This window comes from Chelmon rostratus, chromosome 16, assembly GCF_017976325.1.
Source record: "Chelmon rostratus isolate fCheRos1 chromosome 16, fCheRos1.pri, whole genome shotgun sequence".
Lineage (NCBI taxonomy): Eukaryota > Metazoa > Chordata > Actinopteri > Chaetodontiformes > Chaetodontidae > Chelmon > Chelmon rostratus.
In genome coordinates this window covers 2,784,349-2,795,451 of record NC_055673.1, presented here as the reverse complement: position 1 = coordinate 2,795,451, position 11,103 = coordinate 2,784,349, and the positions used below count along the sequence as shown (strand labels likewise).

Sequence of the window (11,103 nt, the reverse complement as noted above, 5' to 3'; positions counted from 1 at the left end):
CTCCCTCGACTAGTATCCACACTGGAAGCCATGATGCCCGTTCGGGTGTCTAGATCCTTCATCCTCTCAGAATAGATTCCTCAAAGTCTTGCCAAAGAGCTTTGATAATCAGCTGTGTTCTTTTCCATTCCCTGTATCAACTCTCTGTCTGCTTTGTATCGCTGCCAAATCCTCCTTACACCGCCCGAAAGCACCACCTTCACCGCTTCTCTCTGTCTCTATCTCCTTCTGTCCCTCTATTTTAATCCCCCTCTCCTTTCAATCAAAGGATTCCCTTTCCAAGAACTCAGAGAAACCCAGGTTGTGTGTTAAAGGTGAGATTGTGGCAGGTTTGTCTCAAGAGCCAAGGGACAAAAACTCCTAATCCAGTAAATCCAGACTCTTTAGTATTTGTAGCCTGAAGGGAAAATCCCTGTTCTAAAAGGAGACAGATCTGGATGATAGACAGACGATGAAGCACAACCATCAACCTGGATGCTTCCCAAACCTTTTACATTTCAGCTCAAAAAGCCTGCATTTTGAGAAAAGATCAAAAAACCTTCAAACTTTTGGGACAGAAATTTAAACTTTGTGGAGCGAAGATCTTTACACACCAAACAGACTTTCCATAAACTTTCAAAAAAAAAAAAAGGCAGCGAGGACGAAAAAGAATCAACAAATAGAGCAAAAAGAGAACTTTCCCCAAAAATCTTTTCAAATAGCTCCTGCGTTATTTATTGCTAATTTATTCTAATTGCAGCCTGTTGATAAAAAAATTTAAGTTTTAAAGCCAGATATGAAACTAGTGGAAACAGCGGCCACTGTGGACACAAGTAGCAATTACAGGATGACGGCAAACTGAATTTAACTCTTTTCCACAATTCCCTTGAGTCAGTTGCAGAGAGGGCATCAGTGGGACGTCATGTTGGTCCACGTTATCACGATGTCCCAGTTCTGTTTGCACACTGAGTTGTTCATTTGCTGATTGGGCAATTATTTTGTTTGATTGGTCAGGTAAAAGTGGTTTTGACTGCCTTGTAAGATTTCAAGCAACTTTTTTGTACCATTTGGACGGTTCTGCCCAACGACAAGTAAGATGGTGAAAGAGGAAAAAAAGCTAAAGCTAGGCTAGTCATAAATACAGAAAATATACATCATGGGAGCAGAAAAAGTGTCTCCTGGTGTTTGTTTATTTCTATTCTTGTGATTAAAGGAGTGAAATGTTTATCTGTGAATGGATAAAATGCAGAGAACTGTCTAAATAATGCCTGTTGTCTCACAGCTAACTAAAGCTAGCTAACACTAGCCTGCATTAGCTGTTGTCCAGGCTAAGATTGTGTTTTTTTTTCGCTATTTAAAGCTACATTAAGAAGCCATTTTACCTCAGGGGTGACTTTGGTTTTGCATGTCCTCTGGCAGAGCTCTCCAAAGCCTCTGCAGCCAGATGGCAAAATCCAAATCACCTGTGGGGCCAAGGCTGACGGTGCCAAAAGGGAGTCAGGGTGGCTGAAGTTAGGCCTCAGCACGTCAGCAGAGGAATTAAGTTGTTTTATTTAAAACAGCAGAGAGAAGTCTGCCAAAGTGCTGCTCTATACTCGTCCCGCGATAAAGAATCGATGCAGCCACGAAAGCAAAGCAGTGGGCGTGGAGGATGACTGCGGGCAGTTATGTCATGTTGATCAGGTTGAAGGCACATATAGCGGACATGCTCAGAGTCAGTTGTTGTTGTTGTTGTTGTTGTTGTCGTGACTGTGCTTTGTAATATTATCTAACAGGGGTAAGTTTCTGAGCTGATGGCTCGATCCACAGCAGCCGTCCAGAGTTCAGCTGTCGCTTCGCTTCATGTCGGCTCGTCGAACTGAACAATCCTGCAAGTCTGATGAAACACAGTGAACGTGGCAGCACCTGAAGCCACCACGATAAAACCGAAGAAGAGGATGATTTATAGTAATGGAGACTAAGTAAATATATCTGGAAGTTCTACAACCAACTTCTGCACAGAATTATGATGTTCATGGCTTTCAAACCCGACAAATCCTCCAAATGAAACAACAGAGTTTGTTTATCTTTACAGAAATTACTCATATGATGGCTTTCTTTCTGTTGGGTTTTATTAATGAGTTAATAGTGCTGATAATTTCCTTTGCCTGACTCAAAACAAGAGACGTGTGGTGATCAAAGACAAAGCAGGTGGACAGACACAGTTTAAAGATTTATTGAAGAAGGCGAGGATGCATAAGCTTAAAGAAAACCAGGAAAACTTCAAGGGGAGAGAATCATCAGTCCATGGATCAGGCAGGCCGGTACAGGTTTAAGGGGAAAGGCTTCAGGTAGCAGGTGCAGGTTTTGGGTTCAGGTTACAGGGTACTGTGTGCATGTACTGACAGGGCTGGTGAGGGAAGGTGGGCCGGTAGAGGGTGTGGGGAGGTGGAAATGTGGCTGGAGGGAGCGAGTGTCACAGTCACTGTGGTTGCTTCTCCTCCTTTGATCTTGCAATAGACAACAGTGAGCTGGTGGAGAGGTGAGAGAGGGGTGAGGGCGCAGTCATGATCTCTGAGCCCTGAAGAGTTCAGATTCCTCCTGCCTTCACTCAGGTGGTTTACACCTATCCAGGACCACGCTTCCCTCTACAGCAGGTGTACCGTAGTGGAGGTTGATGAGTCTCAGGCTGGTTTACAGCCGAGCAGATGGGGGATCAGCAGCCGGGGCTCGGCTAAGCACGTATAACATCCCCCGCCGCAGAACCACTCACCGCCGCTCGCTGGATTTAAACTGTTAAGTCGCTGCCTGCGTGACAGTCCAAGGGAGTTTTGGAAGGGACTCACTTTTACTTTGTCACTTCACTTGATCAGGTTTATTTTTGCAGCGGATAAAACCTGCGGCATCGTAATCAGGCAACGCATCACTGCCAGGTTCGGTCAGCTGACTTGTTTTCATCTGCAGGCTGAAACAGGAGTGAAGCTGCAGGGAAGAGTCGAGTCTGACCGCTAACCCGGGTCAGACCTCCATCCTCCCTCCCCATCTGATTGGTCGTCTCACAATAACGACAATTATGACATAACAATAACGGAGAGTTCTTTGAGGCAGACAGGCTTCATATGCTGTCATCTGAAAACTGGCAACGCTGACAACATTTAGATATAAATATTCAACAAATGGACACATGCTGATGAGCAGAAAACCAGAGAACCTGGACCATCAAGTTTCCAAAGAGCGTTCCTGAACAGGATAAAAGTCATTATTTCGTCATATCATTTGTAAAAAGACATTTACTGATGCGAGTGGCCATAATAATGGAAACCATGTGCACTGCATTGTAATCCATCTCCAGTTTTATCCATCTCATATATGCACATATGGAGAACAGAGGTGGAAAAGCATGTAGTCTAAACATTGTGCAGCACAATACAATATATCACAGGATTATTGGAGTGGATTTCTGGTTGTTCTCTGTATATATGAGAATATTGTGTTTTTGGTGTTTCTGGCCTCTACTAAAGAGAAAATATGGCCCTAAAACAACTTCTGGTGAAATACCTTTTGATGTATCCCTCACATTTCAGAATAGATAATGTCATAACAGAGTATGGATAAAGCAAAATAATGTTAAAAAAAGAAGACAACAACTTGTATTAAATTAATCAAATTCTGCATAAAATTGAGACTGATAAAAAACAAAAACAATCACCACATGACCAAATCAGTACATGTTCACTGGTGTTTCCTCTTATTCTTTTTGGTTCGTGTGTCCTGTTGAGCTGAGCTCGTCTGTGATGTGCTTCCTGTTTTTGTCTGCGTTTCCTCTAAATAAATGTGACTTGATCGCTCGGACACATGGAGAAAAAAGGGAAATGTGAGCTCAGGTGTTCACATGGCTGCTGATGTGGCTCCGCCTCACAGAGATCCAGTTTAATTGACTTATCTCAGCGAGAGGAGGCTGATTTCTTGTGCCACTCGCAGTCAGAGCATCACTTTTGGTCCTGGACTCCTCAGCTGGTCACACAGGTAGGAAACACTTGATATATGACGATCCTTGAAGCGCTCACTGACCAGTGGACCTTCTGACTTTATTAGCATGGTAGAATTTATCTGAAACGAGGTTTAAGTGAGATTCTGTCGTTGGTGTTTTTTGTTCTATAAATGCTTCATGCTTCTGCACTGTCACCTTCAATGACACTGTTCTCCATCCACAGCATTAAACCATGTGGAACTTTTTATCGATTAGGTGATGGTGCCATGCAGAAGAGAGGAGTAGAATGCCTTGATAATCTCTTCCTCCTCTAATATCTTTCATTGATATTTAGTTAAGCCAGTGTACAGTGTATGTCTTGCCAGGGAATTTGTGTGTTCATTTATTTATGTTTGCCAAACTGCTTCGCTTGCTCTGCAGGAAATTACCTTGTTTCGTCCTGGTTATATATATGTATATATATTATATGTCATTTTTCTAGAAATTTCCCTGCAGTCAGTGGGAACAACAAACCAGAGCACTGCCTGATTTTTATGGTGCATTCTGGAAAATGCCTACAAAGCTGAACTTCAAGTATGTTTGACTGGTTTTGGTAGAGGGTCACAAAATATTTAGAGTTTCCCTTCACTCCCGACTGAGCTGGAGGCTGAATCCTCTGAAGACCCTGAGTCAGGTGGATGTTGGTAGACACTTACTGCCGCCTGCAGATGCAATGAAAGCTGTGATTACAGTACGGTGTGTCCATTCAACTACCGGGTCACCTTAGCTAAAAATCAAAGCCTTGCAAATCCATTAAAATTGTTGAAGATGGGTGCTCAGTGAAGGAGGTCAATAGGCTAACAGTACTTCACGCTTGGCTGGTGCATAGAAAGCAGGTTTGACTGTTGCTGAGAAAAATCTTTACTATCACTCAAAAATGTGGATCTTCCAGACATCTCAGTTTTCCTTTTCAAACTGAATTTCACTCCACATTGATAATGAGAGAAAACATCATAAAATGAAAGCTGAGATCCATATTTTTAAGAGTCACCAAAGAACTTTTCACAGCTTCACATTGTGGTGGATTGGTGTTTGTCACACTGCAGTGCTCATCAGCTACCACTGATTATGACATCATTTAATGGGCTGCAGAAATTCAATCTGCTGATGCCATAGTACCGACTGTATGGAATGGTACCATGCCATGTAAAATGTGATGGTCACCCCCAACTCTCTGTACAAGACGACACTGACATGAGAGCTGCCATGCTACATCCCACATCCTGCTTTCTGCTGATTTTAAAATAGCAAGCGGGTGGAGAACCTGAGAGGCTGTCTGAGACGCCACACTTTAAATGTTGATCAATAAATTCTTCAGCCTTGGCCTGGCTTGAACCTTGTCCGTGACACCTCTTGTTGGTATTACTGATAGTTGATTGGCTTAATGAGCTTACCAAGCGGCTTCTGCTATTTTCACAGCATATGCTTCTCTGGGCTGAATTGTAGGCCAGGACCTGGATCAAGAGGATACTGCAGCCATACCTCAGGAAAAGTCTTCTGTTTACTACTTAGACAGAGTAGAGGAGGCAACTCCCTAGGTTGAAGCTGTGCATCAACTGCCCCCTAGAAGAGCTCAAGGGCCACAGATTCCCACTTTGATATAGCTCTGAAACATCACCAACACCACCAACAATGGGTAACACCAAGAGCGGCGCTGTGTCCAAGGAGATCCTGGAGGACCTGAAACTCAACACAAAGTTCTCAGAGACTGAGATTGTCCAGTGGTACGACAACTTCAAGAGGCAGTGTCCAACAGGGCGCATCTCGAAACAGGAGTTTCAGGCCATCTACAGCAAGTTCTTCCCAGAAAGCGATGCCCAAACGTACGCCCAGCACGTCTTCCGCTCCTTCGACACAAACGACGACGGCACGCTGGACTTCAAGGAGTACATCATCGCCCTCCACATGACATCAACGGGAAAGACCAACAGGAAACTGGAGTGGGCCTTCTCGCTGTTTGATGTGGACAAGAACGGATACATTACCAAGTCAGAGGTCAAGGAAATCTGCACGGTGAGTTTTGGAGAAAGGGAAGTGATATAGTAGCCTAGAAAAGAACCAGTTCCTGTAGTTGTTCGTTAAATTTCTGGAGGAACAGCTGAGAACTTTGAGTATGGCTACTTCATACTCATTAGCAGGAACAAAAAGCAGCACCAACAACAGTATCATCTGCATAGAAGCTGATATTAGACTGTCCTGGACTGAATCTCTTGGTGGCTTTACAGTGGTTTTACAGAACTCACCAGCGGATAAACTGAATTTAGTGGGTTCAGCCCCCCCCTTCAGAAGCCAAAAAAGTGAATGCCCCCCCACAAGTTTTAACATGAGTAATAATGATGGGGGAGCAACTGATAAAAAGATAAAATTGAATTTCAGTGAAATAAATGTCAGCATGATAGCATCAGCAAACCTTTTCCCCTCATAGATCATTTTCAATCAACTCAGTTTCACTTCATATTCTTCCAGTTCATTTTGTAGATTCCCGTTTTTCTTATTTCTGGTCTCGTCCCGACAAGCTCCCACTCACTCAATGACAGAACCAAACTGTCTCCAAATTTAACTGCAGCATTGAAAAGGCTACTCTGCATCTCATGGGCTTACCCTCGTGTTTTTTAAACACAGGATTAGACTTTAATTGATGCTGATAAACAGTTTAGGATGAATTAAGGGATAAGCCTACAGAGCTTTGGAGTGAGGATGGGAGGATATATATATATATAACTATCTATGTATGCATCTATAGATATACATATATGCAACAGTATCATCTGTAGGATAATTTGGGTCTTTGGGTGTCTTTTGGTGGCAGGCAAAGGTCAATGTTGGCAAATTTGAAGAACTTAATGATACACTGAACGACCATCTTTTCAGTCATCAGATACACCACTGATGCCCCTTTTTGGCTTCTTAACCATTACCAACTTACATTTGCTTCTATGAATTAGTCTTTAGATGCAGAAAGTTATATGTTATATTATATATTTTATTTCTTAGTGTTTCTTTAATTCTTGCGCACTGCAGAAATAGCTAGAAAACACTTTGTGAGGTTAACAGGAAGAGATTCAGTCTGAGTACTGAGTGTTTGAATTGTTACTGATTTGACAGTCTGGATTATTTATTTCCTAACAGGCGATTTTCAAGCTGATTCCTAAAGATGAAGTGGCTGACCTGCCTGATGATGAAAACACAGCTGAGAAGAGGGCAGATAAACTCTGGAAGTACTTTGAGAAGGGTGAAAACGGTGAGATACAACAGTGCAAATGGAGACACGAAGGAATAAATATGAGACTAGCTTTGCTCTGTCCACCGTTCAGTCAACCACTGAAGTCATTTTATCATTTTCCTGATCAGCTCAGTCTCTGCGCATTAAAGCAGACCACAGATATCGAGGCAATGAGGTCTATGTAGCCTCACACAGCCAGACCTGTTTCCACACTTCGTGTCGGCCTTATTCCAGGATCCAAATCTTCATATATTGGTCATTCAGCGTGTTTGTTGCTAGCTCGGGGGCTTTGAATACGGCAGCATGCAGACACAGTATATGCAGGTGCATAGGTCAGATCCTAACCCTAATGGTTCACCTACCACTACGCTGTAGAGCTGCATACATGTGAACAACAAATCAGGTTTCAGTCGGCAAGCCGCTGTTAAACCACCAGCCAACGTCCTGTGAGTCAGGCGACAGTCTATGAGCTGAAAATTGGGATTGCAGCATGCCACCAGATTAATGACTTGTCCATTTCCAAAACACAGCATGCATCCAAAACCAACAGCTTTTAAAAAACTAAAGTAAACTTTGACCAACCGAACCGAACACCAAAAGCAGGAAATGCATTCTGCAGTCAGTCGGATGTAAAGGTTTCCACCTGCCTCCTCTGACTGCTTCAGCCTACGTTCAGACCGTTAACACAATGCAAGAGGCTGCGTGACATCTGACCCAGGAAGTCACTGCTTTGCATTATCACACAGGCACTTCCACCCTTTCAAAACATGTTTTTAATTTAGTTGAATTTTCAGAAACCTGAACTAAACGTCTTTTCTCTTGCTGCTCTCCCTCCAGACCGAGTGGCGGAAGGAGAGTTCATCCAGGGAGTGTTGGACAATGACGACGCCCTTCGCTTGATTCAGTATCAGCCTTCGAAGTAACTCTTCCACAGATTCGCTGTGTCTCTGTCCAGTCCTGTCTTTTCAGCTTCACCCTTCACTCTGCTAATGTAATGACACCTGACCGCACCTTCACAAAGTGTGAACACGCGGCAGGTGTGACCATAACGCCCTCGAAATTACGCAATGACACCGAAAGTTATCTGTGCTGTCTGAACCCTTCTCTTAATCGGACAGCACGTAAAACAAATGTTACAGTAAAAAAGTGGAAAAATGAGCCTCATGCATTACCTGTGATCGCGGTTACCATAGCAACCGCATCCAAATTTGAAGTCTTGACAGGAATTCCTGGTTGACTGCTGTCTGTCCCCCATGTAATGCTCCCTCACACACACGTGAACGACCTGACACTGTCCCTCAGCTTAATAAAAAGTGAATTTCCTGTAAGATTAGCCCAGTGGTTCTCAAACTGGGGGGGTCATAGCGCCTCTGCGGGGGGAGGAGGGAGGGGTTGGGAAGTCCAGGGGAAAAGTGAGGTGTGAAAATAAGTTGAAAAAACATGATTTATGCAGAGAAAATAAACTGGAGTTGATCGTGCTGAACTTTGGGGTGGGGGGCATGAAGTTTTTCAGCTTCTGAAGGGGGGGGGGGCGTGACAGAAACGTCTGAGAATCACTGGATTAGCCGCGTCGTTGACGTTGTAGTGCATACAGTATTTCTGAAACTGACTGTATTTAGCTTACGCTTCTTGAGAGAAGCGAATGATGAAGGTGTGTTTTAGCAACTCAAGCACAGATTTTAATATGATAACATGTCGTGTGCTTTAGTTCAAGTATCACTCCCACGTAATATGTTGTTTTTTTCTCTACTGGGCAGCCCACGCTGCTCTCTGTAGTCTCTCATTCTACCCTGGGATGTTTTTTAACGCCCTTAAATCCACATGTAAATGCAGAAAGGAGTATCTGTAGCCGGGCCCTTGTTGCTGTCTACTTTTGTGTCTTTTACAGTGTTGAATTCATCCGTGTGGCACGATCCTACATGTTTGATGTTCTAGTTACGTGCTGCATATTGGAGAATAGTTTTGTTCATGTATCACAACATGTAAAAGTAAGTGTTGGTCCTGGATTTCCCTTCACAATAAATTCAATAACCATGAAATTGTAATAGAACTGAAGGTGTCAGAAGTCCTTATTCTTATTTTTCAGTCTGTTATGTTGTTGTTAATATAAACTGCGTCTCGGCCGACATCACCCTGTTGACAGAGACCACGCTAACATGGTGATGTTTATCAGGTAATGTTTAGCATTTTTACATCATCTACACAGTTTTAGGTAACTGAAAAAGCTTTCTCTCATGGCTTCAGCTAAATAAACTGTTTAAAAGGCCTCTTGGATCAGCTGGAAAATGCATCTTCACAAAGCTGAAAACAGTAGCAGCAACACTGATGCAGCGGTGATATTAATGCTGCTTTCCGCAGGTGTGAATGACGCAGGTCGACATGCGCTCAGCCCACTTTCTGATCAGCTCATGCAGCGTGGGACTGCTGTCACAGGTTAATCTCTAATTGTCCGCACTGTACTTTCATTTGTGGCAAACAGCAGAGAAATTGCATTTAAAAACTGTTGTCCGCAGGATAATCCACATACCCCACAGCTCTGATTGTGAGCAATTCTCCCTGTTTACAGTGTCGTCTGTGGATTATCCAGAGCAACCAGGACACTCTTGTGAACTGAGTAAAATGAGTTGAAGCGCTGCTTTCATCTGAAAGTGAAATGTTTCGGTGTTGGGAAAGATTGTGGTCTTAGAAATAAGAGTTCCTCCCAGAGTCTCCAGATGGTCGCAGGCGGCCTGTTTCACGCTCTTAAGTAACACAAGACAAACACAGATAATAGCCTCGGTATAAAAGATTAATATTGTTTCATAATGAGAAGACCTAGTTTACTTTCTCGCTCCACTTTCTGGGAGACATCTGCTGTTTTTTTCTTTTAAAAGCACACATGCTGTTTATTTCCTTATGAAGCCAAATTAATTTCAAAGCATCTTTTCACCAAAGAGAGTTCCTTTCAAAATAAATCACCTCTTTCTCATTGAACGTCAGTGAAGGATTCGTGATTGACTTTGAGCTGACAGACGCTGTGATTTACTGTGTTCAATTCATTAAAAGCATTTCATTTAGTAATTTTTTTGTCTGTTTACAGTGAACAAATAAAAGAATTAACTCCTTCCTGTCACATATGTTGGGCGGTTTTTGAGGGAAAAACTCATCCGAAATCACCTCAAGTGACGAGTGGTGTGAGAGGCTCATCTTACATAAACTGTTGTATAATTCAACCTTTTAATTTACATTTTTAATTACTTTCCACATGCTGGCCTGTGACCCGACAACCCTGTTTATCTCTGCTTCCCTGCATATATTATCTCTCTCAGTCTTATTCCCTGACAGGGGAGATTATTGACATAATCTTCTGTGCAGCATTTGAAAGCATCTGCTTTAATGTCTAAATCTCTCTGTTGCCGTAATCTTTGATTCTCGCTTTTCTTCTGTTCTTTCTTTCGTAGATGAATGTAAACAGGCGGATATACAAACACACAGTCAGGACACGCAGGTCGCATGAAAACCAGGTGTTTAGGCTGCAGGTAAACACAAAAATCTGCTGCTTCTTTATATATTGTCTCAGCTGTAGAGAGTTAGAGAGAGGTTTATGGCCGCACAAGACTAACTCAGGTAGCACACCGAGTCATGTGCATTTAAATGTTCACAGATGAAGATGTGTTTTGCCATTTTTATGCCACCTTGCTGGTGAAAGCAACAACTTCAGGGAATTTCTTGTCATTCCTACAACCGTTCTCTGGGCTCAAGCATTAACTGATCTTCACTGAGCTTCTCTGCAGCAGCGTCCATATTTGAAGCACTGTAGTCCACCACAAGCTGCTCTTGATCTTCAGGTGATGTTCGTTGCACCATGTGATAAAGCTCTCTATCTGGACTGCTCTGGACAAATAGCCGCCAA

At 43.0% G+C, this 11,103-nt stretch overlaps 1 protein-coding gene across 2 annotated transcripts; it reads left to right on the top strand.

Annotated features, from left to right (window-relative positions):
* The first annotated feature begins 3,932 nt into the window (after positions 1 to 3,932).
* Positions 3,933 to 8,579, top strand: LOC121619567 (visinin-like). Of its 2 annotated transcripts, none has more exons than XM_041955368.1 (4): positions 3,933 to 3,984; positions 5,435 to 6,001; positions 7,118 to 7,229; positions 8,049 to 8,579. In XM_041955368.1, exons 2-4 carry the CDS (start codon positions 5,621 to 5,623, stop codon positions 8,132 to 8,134), a joined length of 579 nt encoding a protein of 192 aa, XP_041811302.1. In that variant the 5' UTR covers positions 3,933 to 3,984; positions 5,435 to 5,620; the 3' UTR covers positions 8,135 to 8,579. The 2 variants fall into 2 exon arrangements, with proteins under 2 accessions (XP_041811302.1, XP_041811301.1); XM_041955367.1 differs by having other exon boundaries at positions 5,408 to 6,001.
* The last annotated feature ends 2,524 nt before the right edge of the window (positions 8,580 to 11,103 follow it).